Source organism: Schistocerca gregaria, chromosome 2, assembly GCF_023897955.1.
Source record: "Schistocerca gregaria isolate iqSchGreg1 chromosome 2, iqSchGreg1.2, whole genome shotgun sequence".
Classification (NCBI taxonomy): domain Eukaryota; kingdom Metazoa; phylum Arthropoda; class Insecta; order Orthoptera; family Acrididae; genus Schistocerca; species Schistocerca gregaria.
In genome coordinates, this window is record NC_064921.1 from 439,472,033 (window position 1) to 439,496,689 (window position 24,657).

The window sequence follows — 24,657 nt, forward strand, 5'->3', positions numbered from 1 at the left end:
GCAAGCCACCCAACGGTGTGTGACGGAGGCCACTTTACGTGCCACTGTCATTACCTCCCTTTCCTGTTCCAGTCGCGTATGGTTCGCGGGAAGAACGGCAGTCTGAAAGGCTCCGTGCGCGCTCGAATCTCTCTAATTTTACATTCGTGATCTCCTCGGGAGGTATAAGTAGGGGGAAGCAATATATTCGACACCTCATCCAGAAATGCACGCTCTCGAAACCTGGCGAGCAAGCTACACCGCGATGCAGAGCGCCTCTCTTGCAGAGTCTGCCACTTGAGTTTGCTAAACATCTCCGTAACGCTATCACGCTTACCAAATAACCCAGTGACGAAACGCGCGGCTGCTCTTTGGATCTTCTCTATCTCCTCCGTCAACCCGATCTGGTACGGATCCCACACTGATGAGCAATACTCAAGTATAGGTCGAACGAGTGTTTTGTAAGCCACCTCCTTTGTTGATGGACTATATTTTATAAGGACTTTCCCAATGAATCTCAACCTGGTACCCGCCTCACCAAAACAATTAATTTTATATGATCATTCCACTTCAAATCGTTCCGCACGCATACTCCCAGGTATTTTACAGAAGTAACTGCTACCATTGTTTGTTCCGCTATCATATAATCATACAATAAAGGATCCTTCTTTCTATGTATTCGCAATACATTACATTTGTCTATGTTAAGGGTCAGTTGCCACTCCCTGCACCAAGTGCCTATCCGCTGCAGATCTTCCTGCATTTCGCTACAGTTTTCTAATGCTACAACTTGTCTGCATACTACAGCATCATACGCGAAAAGCCGCATGGAACTTCCGACACTATCCACTAGGTCATTTATATATATTGTAAAAAGCAATGGTCCCATAACACACCCCTCTGGCACGCCAAAGTTACTTTAACATCTGTAGACGTCTCTCCATTGAGAACAACATGTTGTGTTCTGTTTGCTAAAAACTCTTCAGTCCAGCCACACAGCTGGTCTGATATTCCGTAGGCTCTTACTTTGTTTATCAGGCGACAGTGCGGAACTGTATCGAACGCCTTCCGGAAGTCAAGGAAAATAGCATCTACCTGGGAGCCTGTATCTAATATTTTCTAGGTCTCATAAACAAATAAAGCGAGTTGGGGCTCACATGGTTGCTGTTTCCGGAATCCATGTTGATTCCTACAGAGTAGATTCTGGGTTTCCTTCGACATGATACGCGAGGAAAAAACATGTTCTAAAATTCTACAACAGATCGACGTCAGAGATATATGTCTATAGTTTTGCGCATCTGCTCGACGACCCTTATTAAAGACTGGGCCTACCTGTGCCCTTTTCCAATCATTTGGAACCTTCCGTTCCTCTAGAAACTTGCGGTGCACGGCTGTTAGAAGGGGGGCAAGTTCTTTCGCGTACTCTGTGTAGAATCGAATTGGTATCCCGTCAGGTCCAGTGGACTTTCCTCTGTTGAGTGATTTCAGTTGCTTTTCTATTCCTTGGACCCGTATTTCCATGTCAGCCATTTTTTCGTTTGTGCGAGGATTTAGAGAAGGAACTGCAGTGCGCTCTTCCTCTGTGAAACAGCTTTGGAAAAAGGTGTTAAGTCTTTCAGCTTTACGCGTGTCATCCTCTGTTTCAATTCCATCATCATCTCGGAGTGTCTGGATATGCTGTTTCGACCCACTTACTGATTTAACGTAAGACTAGAACTTCCTAAGATTTTCTGTGAAGTCGTTACACAGAATTTTACTTTCGAATTCACTGAATGCTTCACGCAGAGCCCTCCTTATGCTAACTTTGACATCGTTTAGCTTCTGTTTGTCTGAGAGGTTTTGGTTCGTTTTAACTTGCAGTGAAGCTCTCTTTGCTTTCACAGTAGTTTCCTAACTTTGAGCTTGAACCGCGATGGGTTTTTCCCGTCCCTCAGTTTTACTCGGCACGTAGCTGTCTAAAACGCAATTTACGATTGCCTTGAACTTTTTCCATAAACACTCGACATTGTCAGTGTCGGAACAGAAATTTTCGTTTTGATCTGTTAGGTAGTCTGAACTCTGCCTCCTATTACTCTTGCTAAACGGATAAACCATCTTTTTTTATATTCCTATTTAGTTCCATATTCAGGGATGCTGCAACGCCTTACGAACACTGATTCCCTGTTCTGCGCTTGCAGAGTTGAAAAGTTCGGGTGTGTTTGTTATCAGTAGGTCCAAGATTTTATCTCCACGAGTCGGTTCTCTGTTTAATTGCTCGAGGTAATTTTCGGATAGTGCACTCAGTATAATGTCACTCGATGCTCTGTCCCTACCACACGTCCTAAAGATCTGAGTGTCCCAGTCTATATCTGGTAAATTGAAATCTCCACCTAAGACTATAACAGCCTGAGGAAATTTATGTGAAATGTGTACCAGATTTTCTCTCAGTTGTTCTGCCACTAATGCTGCTGAGTCGGGAGGTCGGTAAAAGGAGCCAATTATTAACGTAGCTCGGTTGTTGAGTGTAACCTCCACCCATAATAATGCACAGTAAGTATCCACTTCTACTTCACTACAGAATAAACTACTACTAACAGCGACAAACGCGCCACCACCGGTTGCATGCAATCTATCCTTTCTAAACACCGTCTGTGCCTTTGTAAAAAAATCGGCAGAATTTATCTCCGGCTTCAGCCAGCTTTCCGTAGCTGTAACGATATCAGCTTCGGTGCTTTCTATCAGAGCTTGAAGTTCCGGTACTTTACCAATGCAGCTTCGACAGTTTACAATTACAATACCGATTGCTGCTTGGTCCCCGCATCTCCTGACTTTGCCCCGCACCCTTCGAGGCTGTTACCGTTTGTGTACTTGCCCGAGGCCATCTAACCTAAAAAGAACTGCCCAGTCCACGCCAGACAAGGCCTGCTACCCGTGTAGCCGCCTGCTGCGTATAGTGGACTCCTGACCTATCCAGCGGAATCCGAAACCCCACCTCCCCATGGCGCAAGTCGATGAATGCAGGGAAGGAGGCGGTGCTTATGTCGTGCACCGGGACTAACGGAGAGGCAGACGCATATGACGGGTGCAGGCGCCGACAACACAGAAGGTGCCCCGCGCATTGTGTTTGCCCGTGATAAGGGCGCCGGGCCGAGGGTCGACCGAAGCTCGGCTGACTCGTTAGTCTGTGACCGCCTCCGCTAGAGCAGACCGTCGTCTCCACCGCCGCCGCCGCCTCCTCCTCCACCTCCAAGCACCATGGGTAAGCTGCAATATCTCTGCTTTCGAGCTACACGCGGACTGGAAGTCGACAAATCGAGCAGTGCAGAATATGAGTGAACGCTGCAGGGACACATTTCACATTGCTCCCAGTTATCTTGCTCCAGTCTTATTGTATTATATACAGGATCCACAAATTTGTATTCTGAGGACCACAGTGGCAAAAGCGTGCCGGGAATACCAAACTTCAGGATCTACCTCTCACTGCGGACGACGCAGTGCACAACGGCCTTCACTTAACGAACGGGAACAGCGGCGGTTGCATAGAGTTGTCAGTGCTAACAGACAAGCAACACTGCGTGAAATAACAGCAGGAATCGATTGCGACATAAGACGAACTTATCCGCTAGTACAGTGTGGTGAAATATGGAGTTGATGGGCTATGGCAGGTGACATCCGACGCGAGTGTCTTTGCTAACAGGACGACATCGCCTGCAGCGCCTCTCCCTAGTTCGTGGCCATAGCGGTTGGACCGTAGACGACTGGAAAACCGTGGAATGGTCAGATGAGCCTCGATTTTCGTTGGTAAGAGCTGATGATGCGATTCGAGTGTCGCGCAGCCCTCGCGAAGCCATGGACCTAAGTTGTCAGCAAGGCACTGTGCAGGCTGATGGTGGCTCCGCAATGCTGTGGACTGTGTTTACGCGGAATGGACTGGATCCTCTGAGCGTTCGGATACTTGGAGACCATGACGTAAAGTTTCCAAACAACGACGGAATTCTTATGGATCTCAGTGGCCCTTTTCACCGGGCCACAATAGTTCGCGATTGGTTTTAAGAACAGTCTCGATAATTCGAGCGAAAGATTTAGCCACCCACTTTTGTAATTAGGGACGAATATTGAGGCAGCAGGGCTCAGTATTTCCACTGGAGACTTCCAACGACTTGTTGAGTCCAAGCCACGTTGAGTTGCTGCACTACGCCGGCAAAAAAAGTCCACCCGGTATTAGGGGGTATCCCATGACTTTTGTCACCTCGATGTGTAGCGTACTAGACCACAGGAGCTCTTCGGTAGTCAATGAGCTTAACGTGTTCACAGGACAACCAGATCACTAACTATGTCTTATGCCATCATTCCACATTATTCTGCGGAGCATCCTGCAATGTAGTCCAGCAGTTCAGTACTTGAGCTTTCGACTTGAGTAATCTGGAGCGGGTACAACTTAGTGACCGAACATTATTAACGTATCATTAGTCGTTAAGTTGACATAGGAGTGTTGTGAAAGATGAAAACCTGATTTCCGAATCAAAATTTCGTTTTTGTAACTACATGTTAGGCCGGAATCAGCTTTGGTATTCCGATAAAATATCGGACCTTCCGAGAATCACTTGTTTTACACAAATACTGTCTGTCTATTATCTCTTTTGATTCCGTAATATTTTTGGTAATGAAGGACTACGATTACCTTATGGACACCAGTTCACTCATAATGAGCAGGAGGGATTTGTGTGTGTGTGTTTTTTTTTGGGGGGGGGGAGTTCATTGCTCAAGGAAAAAATGTTTAAAAATCCTATGCGAAAATTTTATTACACTCTCCGAGACCACGCACATTGTGGAAACATTTCGACATCGTCATTGTTGGGATACTACTGGACACTGAATGGCTAGAAACGTTGGTAGTGATGGAGATACATTCCAGATACTTTTACGGAATTGGCGAATATTTGTCACCAAATATTTATATACGGGAGCCTTTGTGGCTAAAGGGAAAAGTGCGTATAGCCGTTTACAAATTGATCGGCTACGTAGGGTATGGGGTTGTTGCCAATTAGATTTTATTAATTCATTAAAAAAGTTGTACGTATCTACTTTCACCGCACAAAAATGGTTCTTCTCGCTGTTCAAGTAAAGGGTATTAATAACTTCATTATCAGTCCAGCAGTTTTTGGTTTCTTTCACTCCACACGAAATCCCTTCCTCCACATCATTCAATATTTAAAGAAAAAAGAAAAAAAGAACGCGTAGAGAAGTAGCAGCCTGAGAGACGCAGCAAGAATGATATGCGATAGGGCGTTTTCATGGAGCGAAAATCGATTACCAAGTTGAAAACCAGCAGTCAAACTTGAGTTTAGAAAAAAAAATTATTTGTTGTTTGTATGACCAACCAGAAGCGGTATTGGGACATCGGTGCACTGAAAATCGGATTTGGGAGCCAAAGTGACTGCAGAAGTTTAAGTTCGGGTAGGGAACATCACTCGCTATGGTAAGAAATCAGCTAGACCGCAGGGTTGTACAGCTTACAAATTGTTGGAAATCACTTGCCATTATTCCTCGCGATGCTCCAGCCAATTATACAGCCATCGTTCAGAGCAATCTAAAGGAAAGGGATACTGCAAAAATAGTAACAACTGAATGGTCGTCAGACTTCCTTCATAGGCGATCTAAGCCTCTCGGTGAACCGTATGCTTAGGAATAACGATCTCTACAGGACATACTTACCTTCGAAATTGTTAGATGGTTCGCTTAATATGTTACAGGCTAGAAGTTTGGTAGTCTTAACTAAAGTGTTTTGTCCGTCTTGAACACGAGACATACACAATGGCACAATGGCGCCTATGTTTCTGCTTCTAAGGGCCATTATAGGAGGGAAGTAAGGCCGAAGGAGTGTTAGGAACTAGCATATTTCCTTTTGGAGGACGTGAGACATGTAGCACGATATCAGGTGAGGAAGGAGAGGCCTATGACCGAGTGAAGTAACCAGACGACATTCGTTTGAAGTGATTTAGTGAAGCTATGGAACGTATTTATGCATAATTCCCTGATGCAAGTTTGAAGGCACTCTTCCATACAAGTGAGACATTAGATTTATTCGAAATGCTAACCTTTTCTACAAGTTAATCATATACAGGTACATGTATAAGCAAATCAATTATCAATGAGAAAGATCGTTTTGATATAGTGGTGCTTCACTACGCATGGTCCTGTTTGAGACCGCATGTATGTGAGTTCCTTCTTTCTATAGACTCAAAGACGCCCACATCCGGGGGCAGGGAGCCCTCCTAGCTCTCAGGGAAAGAAATAAATATAGAGTAGTCAAGTGTTTTTATTTTTAAAAAATGATTTCAAAGTCGGTATTATGCAGGTTTCTAACAGGGTCGAAACTGGAAATTTTCTTATGCCTACTTACAAGCACTCATTTGTCTTCGAAAATATTAAAAATACTCCATACCCTCAGGTCCAGCCCCTCTCCCCCCACCACTCCCTATAAACTACCGTATGGGTCCACTTGTATGGACTGTTTTATTCAGTCGTTAGTGAGGACTTTCAGTTTCACGCGGAATCCGAGCTTGGCTAAATTTGACGTTTGTCACTCATGCGAAGCATTACCAGAGATGAAACAAACGTTAAATCCAAAAAAGTCCTCGGATAAACAGAAACAGAACAATAAAATTACTATTTTCTAACATTGTAGTTACCCAGTCAATCACCAGTAAATATAACACCTCAGGATTAATTCAATAGCTCTCCTATAGTGATTAGTTCACCGCAGGGTGTTTTGAAATTGTCCAAGAGACTAAAAATTTACATCTTGAATGCCACTGAGGAAAAGGAACTTCATGTATTATGAGCGCCCATGAATCTCGTAGTTTTCACTGTATTCTTATGTGTAGAAATGGCGAGATGTAAGTCTTCACATTCGACATATTTTGCTTAATTGTATTTCACGATGAATAGCGCCTCAAACATGGTGTCAATGGCAATTCGCATGGCTAGATATTCACCATAAGCTTCTGTGAATGTAGGAAGAATGTACTGGCAGATCTGGGCTATGATGGATATCGTTGCCTCTTGCCTACATAGGTCAGTTTCATCAGTTGTTAAACGAGATGTTTGATTCACGATGAACGTATTATGACGTCAGCACAAAATGTGGGTAAGAGCATTGTCCGCGAAAGGAAAGGTTCAGTTTTCTTGTACGCAACTCTCTTAACGTTTTAGCCATAAAAATGTTTCACCTTAGGTAAATACAGGGTGTAACAAAAAGAATCATGAGTTTAAAAAAAATCATAACTTTTATGTTATTTAAGATATGTGCCTTAACAACGTACTGTTGGAAAGAGCAAACTCTCGAGTGCTACATGTGCGCGCCCACTTCAGTTCTAGTAAAAATAGTATCGGGACGACGTAAAGCGTTTTGTGTTCTACGTTTTGCGCAGTGCGGTTCAGTGGCACCTGTTCAGCGTGACTTTCGTACAAGGTATGGTGTGGATCCTCCTACAGCACAGAGCATTAGACGATGGCATGAACAATCCCGAGAAACAGGTTGTCTGTGTAAAGGCAAATCGCCGGGCCGTCCCCGAGTGTCTGACAGACGTCGAACGCATCCGCCACAGTTTCAAAAGGAGTCTGCAGAAACCCGTTCGCCTTGCAGCTCGACAGCTCAACATGCCCCCGATATCCTTCAGGCATGTGTTGCTTCAACATTTACACATGGAATCATAAAAAATTCAGCTACTGCAAGCTCTTCGTGAAGGTGAGCCTGCCTTAGTGGCCGTGCGGTTCTAGGCGCTTCAATCCGGGACAGCGTGACGCTACGGTCGCAGGTTCGAATCCTGCCTCGGGCATGGATGTGTGTGATGTCCTTAGGTTAGTTAGGTTTAAGTAGTTCTAAGTTCTAGGGGACTGATGACCTCAGATATTAAGTCCCATAGTGCTCAGTGCCATTTGAACCATTTCTCGTGAAGGTGACAAACAACGTGTGGAGTTCTGCAATTTCGTTCTTGGAAAGATGGAGGATAACAGCTTGCTTCCATGCTTAATGTATAGTGACGAGGCAACATTCCATTTAAATGAAAAAGTGAGTCGCAAGAATGTGAGGATATGGGGGTACGGAACAAGCACATGAAGTTGTACAACATGAGAGGAACTCTCCAAAATGTAATGTGTTTTCTGCATTTTCACGGGAAATGGTGTATAGTTCATTTTTCTTTCCCGAGAACACTGTTACAGGCAGCTCATATCTCGATATGCTTGAAAACTTTCTTTTCTCACAGTTGGAGCCTGATTCGAACGACTTAATTTACAACAGGATGGCGCACCGCCACACTGGCATCTGGAATTGCGGGAATTTTTAAATCAAAGGATTATGAACGATGGTTCCGTCGCACTCAACCAAATGATTCAGCCTTACTTTACTGGCCACCAAGGTCACCAGACCTGACTGTAAGTGATTATTTTTTGTGGGCGTTTATAAAAGGCCCTGTTTATGTGTCTCCATTACCATCAACAATGAATCAACTGAGACATTACGTAACAGCAGCTGTGGAAGCTATAACCCAAGACATGCTCGCTGCAGTGTGGGAACCGTTTGAATACCACATTGACATACGTCGTGCATCTCAAGGGGGCCTACCGAACACCTATGAAAAGGTATGAAAGGAAAGCTTTTTGAGTTTCTCATTCATCAAAAAACAAAATTCATTATATATTTAATTACTTTCAGAAATACAGACGTGCCAAATCCGATGATTCTTCTTGATACATCCTGTATAATTCGGAAATATCTGTTCGCATTCCTTTGTTGATGATATCCCACTTGACTTTGTACAGCTGGGCGAGGTGGATCGGTTGTAACAACGCCGGAAGCCTGTAAGAAGGGGCTGCGTTTAAATCTCCGTCTGACAGTCCTAGTTTGTAGGCTTGGTATTCTTTCCGAAAATTACTTGAAAGGACTGCCAGGGCTTCCTTAAACAGCAAGGTTTCTTTTTACGGCTACACCTCTCTGTCCGAGAAGCAGCTCGGTATGACCTAGACGGTTCTGAGATATTAAAGCACGATTTTCCGCCTCTGTTACACGTTATTTTACCATCTTTTACTCCTATACGAGGTCTGAGTTGTAATCAGCAGGTGTAACAGTGAAATTCAGACTTATTTTAAAGTTAGCAGAAGTCTGTCAGCAGCATCTGTTTCCAATTAGTATTGATCTGTTCCTTCATTTGTTGTTAAGCTGTAGTGACAAGTAGCAACGGGTTTCTAGAGAACAAACACCACTGAGTATTATCTATTGTTAAGTTTCTCAGCATACTACGACTGCAGCCGTTGTTCTAAATCTAGAGTCAAAGAGAGAAATCAGACCTCATAGATTGTCGACAAGCGTGTCTGAGTCAGCTGTGCGTCTACAGGCGAGGGGTTGGACGCTAGGGATGGCAGTTATCGCTGAAACAACCGGTTTTCGGTTACATCGTTTTTTTTTCACACCAGTTTAATCGCTCAAAATAACCAGTTTATGAAACAATCGATTTTCAGTTTTGTATTCCTATTATTTCCCATACAAAATCCTCCTTTCACCACTTTTCTCGAAAAGTGATAAGTGGTTGAATAAGACAAAAAAATCACCACTATTCTATTGATTCCAATATTTAGAAAGTCTTTAAAAATCATATAGGAATCGGGAATCATACCACTATTTGGCCATTACGAATAGTCATTGCAAATGGATGAAAACTGAGATTGAACTGTTTTTCTTGTTAATTTGTCCGTTTTCAAGGGCCACAAACTGATAAAGGAGTATTATGTAGACCTGCATCAGTCAGCTACCTTTTATTGTATACCATGAATGAACTGTTGTCAGGTTTTTAATTTATTACTGTTATTTTTCCTTCCTCTTTTGTCAGTTCATCGAAATGGCTGACAAATCTTCAATCTTGTAAAACAAATGAAGCATTGTACTTCACTGCTGCTTCATCTGGTAAAAGGAAGAAACTGCCGTGTAGAGCAGAAGCGGCAAGCCGTGCACACAGCATGTACACGCGTACCGTAAGCCACGAGACACTGAAATAGCGACTCTATTGGTTCAGCAATGCTGTATAAATTCTTATGCCACCTGTCTGTTGATCGTTTCTTCGTCATTGTTATTAAAATGTCGTTAATCTCTTTTCCTGTTTCCTATAATAATGCAGTATTTCCAACCAATGGAAATTTTACGAATAAAAATTACTCCCTATTTTTGAAAAAAAGTTTTATTTGAAAACGAAAAATTTTAGCACTGCTACTCTAGCTAATTGATATTAGGATTTTTTACTCCTATTACTAAAAAATAAAGAACACCTCCTATAACTGAGACCACAGAAATACCGAAAAATACTGGCTACTTAAAACTAAAGTACCGGTATCGGTTTTAACCGGTCGGTTGCTTTCTTTTAAATCAGACATGTTTTTGTTGTGCGTGACTATGGAGTTTCGTCTCAGCTGTGCGACTGGATTCGTGGTTAGCTCTCGTAAACGTTGCAGCTCGCCGTAACTGACGGGACGTGATCTAGAGAAACCTAAGCTATATCTAGAGTTCCCAAGGACGTGTCATAACCCTCTGCTGTTCTTAATTTACATAAACGATGTAGGAGACAAACTGAGGAACGCTCTTACATTGTTTGCAGATGATGCTGTCGTTTACAGTCTTGTAAAGTCATCGCAGAATCAAAACGAATTACAAAATTATTTAAAAAAGATATCTATATAGCCCAAAATGTGTCAGTTGACCCAGACTAACAAAAAAGTGAGTTCCTCGACTTGAGTATTAAAAAAAATTCCGTTTATCCCTGTTACACGATAAATCACACAAACGTAAATGTAACCGATACAAATAAATACGTAGAGATTATTAGTACGAACACCTTAAATTAGAACCATCACATAGAAAATGCGTGGGACGCAACCAAAGACTACGTTTTATTGGCAGAACGCTTACAAGGCGTTTCAAAATTACTGAAGGAACTGCCTGCACTATGCTAGGATCCTTACACGATGACACTGACGGAGGACATGGATAAAGATCAAATGTCAAAGTCAAGGAAACAATAACAGTTGAGATCGTAATTACCAAAACAAAGGCGTTTTCCATTGTGGCAAGATCTTTTCAAGAAATTACAATCACAAATCAAATTTTCCTCTCCGAATCCCAAACGATTATTGCCACCACATGCAGAGGTATAAACGACGACAGTGATAAGAAGAGGAATCAGGTGTCCATTTTTCCCAAGTGCCATTCGAGAGCGGAACAATAGAGAAATGATCTGAGAGTAGCTCTATGATCCCTCTGTCTAAAACCCAAGTGTGAACTGCGGAATAACCAACTAGATATAGAATTTATCCTGAAATGATACAGAAGTAAAAGAGTTTGAGCTTAGCCACTTAAATTGCGAATCCACCGACTTGTCCCTTCTAGTGATGTACTCTCGTCGGATTTGCAGCCACGTAGTATGGGCAGACCAACCTCATTGTACTGCTGCTTTAGCAGCGCAGCAAGGACGTAGCCAGGATTTTGTCAAAGGGGAGGGAGTGAGATTTGTTAAACAGGACCTCAAAAAGTCTCATGTTTTTCATTTTGCTCTGAAAACACATTAATTTATTTATTAATTTTATGTAACATAATTTGCTTTTGGGAAACCTTCATACAAATAATATGCGGTCTATAAAATTAAGCGGCAAAAGCTTCTCTTAAAAATTATAACGCGTAATAACAAATACGTAAATGCACAATTAAATATTTCTTTCGTTAAATAAAGAACTACCGCCTACAGTCACAATCCTGATATCATCTCAACGTACGATGCATTTCGAGCTCTGGGGACTCTTCTTCAGATGCTTTAAGTCTAAATTAGTTCCTTTTCTTTTGTCGGATTTAAGTTAATTCTGGTCCTGGTAAGATTACAATGGTACATTACAAAGTGACAAATTGTGGATGTAAGTTTACAAAACTAAGACGAGTCGAAAGATAACTTACTGTTTCCAGTGGTGGAGACATAGTTTTGAAGCACAGAATGAGTAAACATGTTTATGTGCATCTATACCCTTATGTATATATGTATACACACACAGTTTTGAAGCGTAGTATGAGAAACATTTTTATGTGCATACACACACACACACACACACACACACACACACACACACACACATATATATATATATATATATATATATATATATATATACGCGCATAAACGCCTTTACTTATATGTGCTTCAAAATCATGTTTCCACCGATGGAGACAGTAAGTTAGTTTTCAATTGTCGTAATTTCTAAATTTATATCCCCAATGTGCCAAGACCCCAAGTCCTTGTAGATGGCTCGAAGGTTATTTTTACGTAATGTTTCCTTAGGATTCTCCGTAATTTCGATGGAATATTGCCGACATATACGTAGAAGGAACGCGCTGGCCTTGAAGTGTTTCTACTGTTTACACCGGTACAGTTTCAAGAATCACAATTTTTGTTCTGTTTGCTGCTGGGGGGAATGTAGGGTACAGCAGCCACTCTAAGGGAAACTGAATTTCACCATGGCGTGGTTATTGGGAGAGGTTTTCATATTTTGAATCCACGTATTATAATGTCTCACACTAAATATTTGAACTGAAAAAGAAAATAATATGCAGGAACTATATGCATTATCATACAGACTTGCATAGTGGCTTTAAATTACTACCCAGAGGGTGGAGGGGGAGCGGAGGGAGGGTGGGGGAAGGGTAATGTGACCAGAGCCATCGCTAGAGTCTGACATGTTTGTTGTTCTGAATTTCGGACATATTTGCTAGTACCTGAAAAAGAACGGAAAGGCTGTAATACTTTGTTTTCAAACGGTTTTTTGTTTTAGGCCTACAGAGTAGGTAGGGTTTTAAGTAATGCAAATTAACTGAAATTCGTCACAAAGGTATAGAATGTCAGATGACAGCTTGGAATATAAAAGAATTTAGAAGTCGGCCTGATATGTATTATTATTCATGATACATGGAAATAAATAACCCTTATTGGGATAAAACACATTGGCTACTTTTCCCGACGGGTAGGGTGGTCACATATCCCGAGAGGACACAATGTTGGCATTTGTGCGTCACGGGGAAAACTACCATACCGAAAGAAAAAACAAGGAACTACATCTGTAGGCCAAAGCACTTTGTTTAAACATTGGTATGGTAAAAAAAGGATTACTCCGTCTATAAGTGAATAACAAGGAATAATACACTACTGGCCATTAAAATTACTACACCAAGAAGAAATGTAGATGATAAACGGGTATTAATTGGACAAATATATTATACTAGAACTGACATGTGATTACAAGAGTGCATAGAAACTGAGAAATCAGTACCCAGAACAACCACCTCTGGCCGTAATAACGGCCTTGATACGCCTGGGCATTTAGTCAAACAGAGCTTGGATGGCGTGTACAGGAACAGCTGCCCATGCAGCTTCAACACGATACCACAGTCCATCAAGAGTAGTGACTGGCATATTGTGACGAGCCAGTTGCTCGGCCACCATTGACCAGACGTTTTCAATTGGTGAGAGATCTTGAGAATGTGCTGGCCAGGGCAGCAGTCGAACAGTTTCTGTATCCAGAAAGGCCGGTGCAGGACCTGCAACATGCGGTCGGGCGTTATCCTGCTGAAATGTAGGGCTTCGCAGGGATCGAATGAAGGGTAGAGCCACGGGTCGTATCACATCTCAAATGTAACGTCCACTGATCAAAGTAGTGCCATCAATGCGAACAAGATGTGACCGAGACGTGTAACCAATGGCACCCCATACCATCACGCCGGGTGATACGCCAGTATGACGATAACGAATACACGCTTCCAATGCGCGTTCACCGCGATGTCGCCAAACACGGATGCGACCATCAGAACCTGGATTCATCCGAAAAATGACGTTTTGCCATTCGTGCACCCAGGTTCGTCGTTGAGTACACCACCGCAGGCGCTCCTATCAGTGAGGCAGCGTCAAGGGTAGCCGCAGCCATGGTCTCGCATCTTATAGTCCATGCTTCTGCAAAAGTCGTCGAACTGTTCGTCACATGGTTGTTGTCTTGCAAGCGTCCCCATCTGTTGACTCAGTGATCGAGACGTGGCTGCACGATCCGTTACATCAATGCGGATAAGTAGCCTCTCATCTCGACTGCTAGAAATTCGAGGCCGTTGGGATCCAGCACGGCGTTCCGTATTACCCTCCTGAACCCACCGATTCCATATTCTGCTAACAGTCATTGGATCTCGACCAACGCGAGCAGCAATGTGGCGATACGATAAACCGCAATCGCGATAGGCTACAATCCGTCCTTTATCAAAGTCGGAAACGTGATGGTACGCATTTCTCCTCCTTACACGAGGCATCACAACAACGTTTCACCAGGCAACGCCGATCAACTGCTGTTTGTGTGTGAGAAATCGGTTGGAAACTTTCCTCATGTCAACACGTTGTAGGTGTCGCCACCGGCGCCAACCTAGTTCGAATGCTCTGACAAGCTAATCATTTGCATATCACAGCATCTTCATCCTTTTGGTTAAATTTCGGTTCTGTAGCACATCATCTTCGTGGTGTAGCAATTTTAATGGCCAGTAGTGTATAAATGACTGAACTTACATCAGACAATAGTGGTAGCGTATATTAGAACTAGTCTGATCATTTCTCGCCAGGCAGCAGCACTGTTCATGCAAAAAAGGTGCAATGGCCACTTTTCCCTCCCTGATCATTTTCCCCAACCTCCCCTTCATATTTGTAGCTGTGGTAAAAATTGGAATCCTTGTACCTCGGTGTCGCAGAACGGCCCAATGGAAGGCAAGACAAAATAGCCCAGGCCATTACTGAGGTGAAAGTGGGGTGTGCAGTTTTATTTTTGCTTCTCTAAAGCACATGTTCCCAAACGTTTCCTCGGACGGAACAGTCTGAGAATCCTGGTGCTGTGATGGAACACCTTGTTTCTTTTGAAGGTTAATAAAAATTAAAAAAAAATTCTTTCAGGTGCGAGCCTTTTATACAAACTGGATTGTCTTTCAAATTATCGAGCACAGGAATCAATCGTCCTTTTCCTGCAGGTTTTATTCGGGAAATTTAGAATTCGGCTAGTGTCTGGCCATTGCCAACGCACCACTCGATGGCATGTTCTAGTACGTCAGTCCCCTGTTGTTCGGCCGTCTGTCACAGTTCTTTCAAGATTAGATAATGGCTAGTCACTAGCCGAATACTAGATCTGCCGAATAAAACAATCAAGAAAAGGACGAGTGATTGCTGTGCTGTATCATTTGAAAGTCACGTCACATTCGTCGAGTGCACCCACGTTCCTAACGGAAGGTAACCTGATGAAACTGGATTATGTATATAGGCAATTCATCCATCCCGGGAATCAAAATCTCGATGGTTTTTGCCTGTAATCGACAATGACACTGGCAAGATATCGGTACCGGAAATTCCTAGACTTTCGAGAATGTTTAAGGGGAGATCGAAAAATTTCTTTTTGAAAGCGTTGGTGCCGCGTGTATGCAATATAGCGCGACTGCGATGCGTGTACATAAGCACCGACATGTAGACAAGGGATTAGTGTGGTATTCGTGTCTTTTCGACGTGCTTGCGGTAAATGCCGAGAAACGTGAACTATCGCGTCTAAAAGGGAGCAACGTCCTCTTAGTCTTTTCGCGGCTGCCGAAGCACCGATGCACATTCATCGGAGAATAAAGACTGTGCAGTGACGGTGATACGTGCGGGAAAACTGCGACAACGGATACTGCTGCTTTATGATAACGTACGTTGCCATATCATAAATGTCGTAAAGTAAAATCATACATACTCAAGTGAGAGACACTCGAGCATCTGCCTTATAGCTCTAATCTCTCCGCATGGGATTATCATGCCTTCGGTCCCATAAGAAGGACCTGAAGGGTCGACGATTCCCGTCGGACGAGGATGTGCAGCAGGCAGCTACTGAGTTCTTCGTGTGGCAGGACGAGGTGTTTTACCAAACGGGTGTGTTCAACCAGGTACGTCAGTCGGATCACTGCCTCAGTGTTCACGGCGATTTTGGTTGACTGGCATACCGAGTTCAGAGGTTGTCTGTAGCAGAAAAAAGGATACACAGTGCTGCAACAAAAATTTATTATCACTTACCCATTTATATAAAATGTCTGTCAGACAACAAAGTAAAGTTTGAATCAAACTGAGAAAGTTTCTCCTTGACAACTCCTTCAGTGCCTTAGAAGAATTTCTGTTATCGTAATGTGTAAAAGGTGGTGGGTAGGACCAACTAACAAACAACATCTGTATATCATTTTTCTTTTTCAAAAAACAAAACACAACATTGTGAATGTTCAGAATGTAACTAGATGTACAAATTTGAGATGTGAATCTAATATGACTTATTCCACCACCTTGCGATCTATCGTGCAAAATGATCCATGGAACATCAAATTAACTAACTAATTAACTAACTAACTGTACGGATTTGGTACGGAGGCTTTCTCATCGCTCCTTATAAGTTTGAGGTCGGATAACAAATGACAAAAGAAATATTTTTATCTAATGTAATTAGGAATTAACAATTTCCTAATTTTTTCCTTTAGCCGTACTGTGAAACCTTGCTTCTTCCCAAGTTTCATGATTCTACGTCAACCGGAAGTACGCCATAGGTTTTACTGAATGAGTTTGCGAGGATCGAAATGTGTGACGTAAATGACCATATCTTTCGACTGCATCACATAAACGCTGAAGCTTTTACCGCTAAGGAACCAGAAACCTTAGTAAGTAATATAAATTTCAACTTAATGCGTTTAGTCATGCCTGAGAAAAAGAGGCAATTAACAGACGGACGGACAGACAGACTCTCGGATAAGAAATGACAAAAACATTTCGCTTGATATAATTGTACATAAGCAATTTTCCCATTTTTTCCCTATGCTTTATTGTGCTGCTTGTCAAGTTTCATGATTTTAGGACAACGGGAAATACCCTATATGTTTTGATGAGTGAGTTTGCGGGTATCAAAATGAGTGACATAAGTGATTATATCTTTTGATTTCTTTGACATGGAAGCTTCAATTTTTTGTACCTCGAAGAGACCGTAGACCTTAGTGTGTTGCATAAATTACAACTTGATACGTCTACCCGTTCGTGAGAAAAACTGGTTTTTAACAGTCGGACAGCCAGACCGACAGAGAGACACACAGCAAAGTGATCCTATAACGGTGCTGTTTTAACCAACTGAGGTATGGAACCCTAAAAATCAGAAAAAAACTTGCTTTATTTCAGTGATTACTTCATTTTTAAATCATAACAAATAACGTAGATATCATAATAAAATTTAAACACACAATTAGAGTCGTCAAATCTAAAAAAGCGCCATGTCATTAATAGTTTTTCGCGGAGCAGTTACTCATTTCCCGTGGAACACAGGTGTTCCGCGGGAAGACAGTCCCGGAAAACCTGTTCTACAGTCTGTAACTGTACCGTGGTGCGGACATTAAAAAAAGAATCGTTCAAATGGCTCTGAGCACTATGGGACTTAACTTCTGAGGTCATCAGTCCCCTAGAACTTAGAACTGCTTACACCTAACTAGCCTAAGGACATCACACACATCCATGCCTGATGCAGGATTCGAACCTGCTACCGTAGCGGTCGTGCAGCTCCAGACTGTAGCGCCTAGAACCGCTCGGCCACTCCGCCCGGCGCGGACTTTTCAATGTGCACTAAAGCTGCAGGCGCATACCGGCAAGGAAACAAAAAATTAGTTCCATACTTCTGTTTTTTCGACGTTATTATTAAAATATTGGTCACCAGTACGACAGTATACTTTTACATTTTAGTTTGCAGATGGCGTTTTCTAGGCATACCGTATGTTTTGACAGCGTATCATTTGCACTGTATTGACGAAATAGTCCTTTTATTTGTTCCGGCAAGAGATATAGGAAGTGAATGAGATTAGTGCGGCCGCGTGCCAAACTCTTTTATCCGATAACGCTTTGTCAACATTTACTTAGCTTCTGGAGGCAAAGTTGGACAATGGCTTGTCAGAACATAACGGACACCCTATCACCTAAGCCAAACGCACTATCATGGAAAAGCGCCGTCAGGCTTTGTATTGCAGGCTGGTGTGTTCCGAAACAGTAGAGCTGAGTACTCATGGGCTGCATCTTGGAAGAATCTTCCAGCGTGCCACTTCATAACAGCTTTGGTGATTAATAGCACATCTAGACCTCCTGTGTCTTTCTAGAAAGTGCAACGACATAAAAAACACATCAAACAAAAGATTAAATTCGTTGAACCAGCTGTTATATAACGTAGGATCACGAAAGAAGGCGATGCTCTTGCTTCCAGTGTCCCATCACAAGTACATAGTTTATAGTTTATACTTCTGATCATCGAGCCCTGCGTGCGGACATTAGAAACGAATAGTTATTTAAATAAAACTATTTTTTAACATAATGTGTTTCATATCGGATTAAGAAGGCTAATTAATTACTCGTAGATCTTTAATTAGTTCTAAAAATCTCTGGTCATAAATTTTTTATAGCTATGAAAATAGTTATAAGATTTATAACGAAGAACATGGGGCGCATGCAATAGATATAATTACAGTGCAGCTACTCACGGAAGTCCAGTGCGAGCTGTAATTATCGTGTGGCAGCGAAACGTGGTAGGTTTACGCTGGAAAACAAATTAGTTCCAGTTGTGACCACCAGCTCTAACTCTGGCGCTGTACACTGTGTACAGGATGAGTCACTAACTATTGCTACTAGAATAACTACGAAAGTATGGGAGTAGCTGAAAACTTTTTGAGACATAATATGACGTTAGTTTTTTGTTGCTAGGTGGGGTCGCGTCAGAGATATGAAGGTAAACTTTTTTTTTAATGGAATGCTATGGTTTGGTACTTATTTTCTGATAGCGGCTATCGAGACGACTCCAATGATGTGTAAGAGTAAGGTCTTTGAAGGTCAACGAAAATCACAAAAATAGCATGAACGTCCATTTACAAAAGGTGTTCGAAGTAATGACTATTGGTATCAATGCAGTGCTGCAATCTTATTATCATGGATTCAGTGGTATTTCTTATCACATCGGCACTTATCGAATCACATGCTCTGACAATTCTCTCTCGAATATCATGCAACCCCCCCCCCCCTCCCCCCCGCCACCATGAACCATGGACCTTGCCGTTGGTGGGGGGGCTTGCGTGCCTCAGCGATACAGCGATACAGATGGCCGTACCATAGGTGCAACTACAACGGAGGGGTATCTGTTGAGAGGCCAGACAAACGTGTGGTTCCTGAAGAGGGGCAGCAGCCTTTTCAGTAGTTGCAGGGGCAACAGTCTGGATGATTGACTGACCTGGCCTTGTAGCACTAACCAAAACGGCCTTGCTGTGCTGGTACTGCGAACGGCTGAAAGCAAAGGGAAACTACAGCCGTAATTTTTCCCGAGGGCTTGTAGCTTTACTGTATGATTAAATGATGATGGCGTCCTCTTGGGTAAAATATTCCGGAGGTAAAATAGTTCCCCATTCGGATCTCCGGGCAGGGACTACTCAAGAAGATGTCATTATCAGGAGAAAGAAAACTGGCGTTCTACGGATCGGAGCGTGGAATGTCAGATCACTTAATCGGGCAGGTAGGTCAGAAAATTTAAAAAGGGAAATGGGTAGGTTAAAGATAGTTATAGTGGGAATTAGTGAAGTTCGGTGGCAGGAGGAACAAGACTTTTGGATAGGCGAATACAGGATTAAAAATACAAAATCAAATAGGGGTAATGCAGGAGTAGGTTTAATAATGAATACAAAAATAGGAGTGCGGGTAAGCTACTACAAACAGCATAGTGAACGCATTATGGTGGCCAAGATAGACACGAAGCCCACGCCTACTACAGTAGTACAAGTTTATGTGCCATCTAGCTCTGCAGATGATGAAGAAATTGATGAAATGTATGATGAGGTAAAAGAAATTATTGAGGAAGTGAAGGGAGACGAAAATTTAATAGTCGTGTGTGATAGGAATTCGGTAGTAGGAAAAGGGAGAGACGGAAACGTAGTAGGTGAATACGGATTGGGGCTAAGAAATGAAAGAGGAAGCCGCCTGATAGAATTTTGCACAGAGCACAACTTAATCATAGCTAACACTTGGTTCAAGAATCCTAAAAGAAGGCTGTATACATGGAAGAAGCCTGGAGATACTGACACGTTTCAGATAGATTACATAATGGTAAGACAGATTTAGGAACCAGGTTTTAAATTGTAAGACATTGCCAGGGACAGATGTGGACTCTGATCACAATATATTGGTTATGAACTGTAGATTAAAACTGAAGAAACTGCAAAATGGTGAGAATTTAAGGAGAAGGGACCTGGATAAACTGAAAGAACCAGAGGTTGTACAGAGTTTCAGGGAGAGTATAAGAGAACAATTGACAGGAATGGGGGAAAGAAATACAGTAGAAGAAGAATGGGTAGCTTTGAAAGATGAAGTAGTGAAGGCAGCAGAGGACCTAGTAGGTAAAAGGACGAGGGCTAGTAGAAATCATTGGATAACAGAAGAAATACTGAATTTAATTGATGAAAGGAGAAAATACAAAAATGCAGTAAGTGAAGCAGGCAAAAAGGAATACAAATGTCTCTAAAACAAGATCGACATAAAGTGCAAAATGGCTAAGCAGGGATGGCTAGAGGACAAATGTAAGGATGAGAGGCTTATCTCACTAGGGGTAAGGTAGATACTGCCTACAGGAAAATTAAAGAGACCTTTGGAGAAAAGAGAACCACTTGTATGAAAATCAAGAGCTCAGATGGAAATCCAGTTCTAAGCAAAGAAGGGAAAGCAGAAAGGTGCAATGAGTATATAGAGGGTCTATACAGGGGCCCTGTTATTGAGGACAATATTATGGAAATGGAAGAGGATGTAGATGAAGATGAAATGGGAGATATGATACTGCGTGAAGAGTTTGACAGAGCACTGAAAGAACTAAGTCGAAACAAGGCCCCGGGAGTAGACAACATTCCATTAGAACTACTGACAGCCTTGGGAGAGCCAGTCCTGACAAAATCTACCATCTGGTGAGGAAGATGTATGAGACAGGCGAAATACCCTCAGACTTCAAGAAGAATATAATAATTCCAATCCTAAAGAAAGCAGGTGTTGACAGATGTGAAAATGACCGAACTATCAGTTTAATAAGTCACAGCTGCAAAATACTAATGTGAATTCTTTACAGACGATTGGAAAACCTGGTAGAACCCGACCTCCGGGAAGATCAGTTTGGATTCCGTAGAAATGTTGGAACACGTGAGGCAATACTGACCCTACGACTTATCTTAGAAGAAAGATTAAAAAAAGGCAAACCTATGTTTCTAGCATTTTTAGACTTACAGAAAGTTTTTGACAATGCTGACTGGAATACTCTCCTTCAAATTCTGAAGGTGACAGGGGTAAAATGCAGGGAGCGAAGGGCTATTTACAATTTGTACAGAAACCAGATGGCAGTTATAAGAGTCGAGGCGCATGAAAGGGAAGCAATGGTTGGGAAGGGAGTAGCCTATCCCCGATGTTATTTAATCTGTATATTGAGCAAGCAGTAAAGGAAACAAAAGAAAAATTCGGAGTAGGTATTAAAATCCATGGAGAAGAAATAAAAACTTTGAGGTTCGCCGATGACATTGTAATTCTGTCAGAGACAGCAAAGGACTTGGAAGAGCAGTTGAACGGAATGGACAGTGAAAGGAGGGTATAAGATGAACATCAACAAAAGCAAAACGAGGATAATGGAATGTAGTCGAATTAAGTCGGTGATGCTGAGGCAATTATATTAGGAAATGAGACACTTAAAGTAGTAACGGAATTTTGCTATTTGGGCAGCAAAATAACTGATGATGGGCGAAGTACAGAGGGTATAAAATGTAGACTGGAAATGGCAGGGAAAGCGTTTTTGAAGAAAAGAAATTTGTTAACATCGAGTATAGATTTAAGTGTCAGGAAGTGTTTTCTGAAAGTTTTTGTGTGGAGTGTAGCCATGTATGGAAGTGAAACGTGGACGATAAGTAGTTTGGACAAGAAGAGAATAGAAGTTTTCGAAATTTGGTGCTACAGAAGAATGCTGAAGATTAGATGGCTATATCACATAACTAATGAGGAGGTATTGAATAGAATTGGGGAGAAAAGGAGTTTGTGGCACAACTTGACCAGAAGAAGGGATCGGTTGGTAGGATATGTTCTGAGGCATCAACGGATCACCAATTTAGTACTGGAGGGCAGCGTGGAGGGTAAAAATTCTAGAGGGAGACCAAGAGATGAATACTTCACAAGAATGTAGGTTGCAGTAGGTACTGGGAGATGAAGAAGCTTGCACAGGATAGAGAAGCTTGGAGAGCTGCATCAAACCAGTCTCAGGACTGAAGACCACAATAACAACAACAGCATATTGTGCAAATAATAAATATTCACCAAATACGGCGTATTCATCTAACGTGCCATTGACAGGTAAACACCATTCGACGATTTCGCAATACAGCACTAATAGGAACGGTAAGGGAATGTGAATGATACATTCCTTCAAAGAGCAAGTCGATATGCTTCGCATTTAGGGAGACTGCCAACGAAATGCAGTGAGAGCTAGTGTCGCACAATTAAATATGGGTATGATAAATTGAGAACAACTGGATCTTTTAACTCATCGACTGTGGTTCGAGACCCTTGTCTTAGTTCGAGTCAAATCGCAAGGGAATCTGGCGTGAGCCAGAGTGGTGTTGTTCGTGTTCTGCATCACCATAAATATCAACCTTACCATAACAGTCTCCACTAAGAATTAACTGGTACGGATTATATGCTTCGCAGTGAATTCTGCAGATGGGCTCAACTTCAGTGGGATGACACATTTATTAATTTGATTTCATTTACTGACGAGGCTACATTCACGAACCATAGAAATGTTAATTTTCATAACATGCATTATTGGGCAACTGAAAATCCATGTTGGTTGCGGCAAGTTGCACATCAAAAACCGTGGTCGGTGACTGTATGGTGTGGGATTCAGGAGGACAGAATTATAGGCCCCTATTTCATCGAAGGAAATTTTAATGGTACGAAGAAACATTCGGTCTGTTTTTGCAAAAAATACCTTTAGGAACAAGGAACAGAATGTGGTGTCAACACGTGTGGTGTCCGGCCATTTTTCGCTGATGGCTAGAAATGAGTTACAGAGACAATTCCCAGATCGTTGGATTGAATGTGGAGGAGATGTGTCGTGGCCGGCTCGTTCGCCAGACTTGACGCATCTGGAATTTTTCTTGTGGGCTTCGTAAAAGACATTGGTTATAAGGTCATAACAACTACACCTGAAGATATGCTGAAATAATTGTCAGAGAATGTGCTTCGATAAGTGCCGATGTGATACGGAGTACCACTCAATCCAGGATAATAAGATTGCAGCACTGTATTGATACCAATGGTCATCATTTCGAGCACCTTCTGTAAATGGACGTTCATGACACCTTTGTGACCTTCGTTGATCTTCAAAGACCGTACTGTTACACATAATTGGATTCGTCTCGATAGCTGGCATCAGAAAATAAATACCAAACTATAGCATTCCATTAAAAAAAAAGTTAACCTTCATTTCTCTGAAGCAACTCCACATATCAACAAAAAAACCAACGTCATATTATGGCCCTCGTTGTCCCATGCAACTTTTGTCGCACAAACTTTTCAGCGCCTATCATACTTTCGGAGATATTCTAGGTGGCAATAGTTAATGACTCGTCTTGTATAGAGAGTCTATATAAAGCTCAAACGGCTTGGAGCATTATGGGACTTAACATCTATGGTCATCACTACCCTAGAACTTAGAACTACTTAAACCTAACTAACGTAAGGACATCACACAGCACCCAGCCATCACGAGGCAGAGAAAATCCCTGACCCCGCCGGGAATCGAACCCGGGAACCCGGTCGTGGGAAGCGAGAACGCCACCGCACGACCACGAGATGCGGGGCTATATATAAAGCCTCTCTGTTTGTATGGCGGTATGACGTCCACGCTTTTATTTGTCGAGCCATAACGTCACGGCTCAGTATGGTTATCAAGAGGAAAGACGGTGCGCGTTTAGTGAAACTGTTTTATGTGAACGGCACCAATTACAGTGCAGCACTGAAAACGTATCGACGACTGGGTCGTCTGCGGAGAGGCGTGGAGTCAGTAAACGGATTAAAGGGGATGAGGATGAAATTCGAAAACGTGGGTGAGCTTGATGTGGCACTTGAAAGAGGGATGCGTCCTGTCCCAGTGGAAGTTATTCACGAGACTGCTGTCGCTGTAAGTGACTATGCAGGACGTGCCCCGCGCAATGCTGGTGGTCATGTAGAGTAACGAGAATTGTACATCCCATGGTCAACACTACTAGAAGTTTTGTGGTATATTTTACACTGGTATCTAAACAATATCCAGACGGTGCAGCAACTGAAATTTCAAGATCCGCAGAAACGTTCTCAATTTGCTCTTCGGGTTCTGGTACGGATCGAAATTGATGAAATGTGGCTGGACAATATTCTATGGAGTGACGACGCACATTTTACACTAAAGGATGCAGTGAATACACAGAACTGCCAAATTTTGGGCACTGTTACACCGCATGTTGTGCACGAAGAGCTATTACACTCACCTTATACGACTGTGTGGTGTACA

At 42.4% G+C, this 24,657-nt stretch overlaps 1 protein-coding gene across 1 annotated transcript in view; it reads left to right on the top strand.

Moving 5' to 3' along the window:
- The first annotated feature begins 3,008 nt into the window (after positions 1-3,008).
- The window catches only part of LOC126325327 (uncharacterized), a 129,434-nt gene continuing 107,785 nt past the window's right edge, over positions 3,009-24,657 (top strand). The window contains exon 1 of the mRNA XM_049995166.1: positions 3,009-3,217. Coding sequence (XP_049851123.1) covers positions 3,214-3,217 — 4 coding nt within the window. The 5' untranslated portion in view covers positions 3,009-3,213. The remainder of the gene's footprint in view (positions 3,218-24,657) is intronic.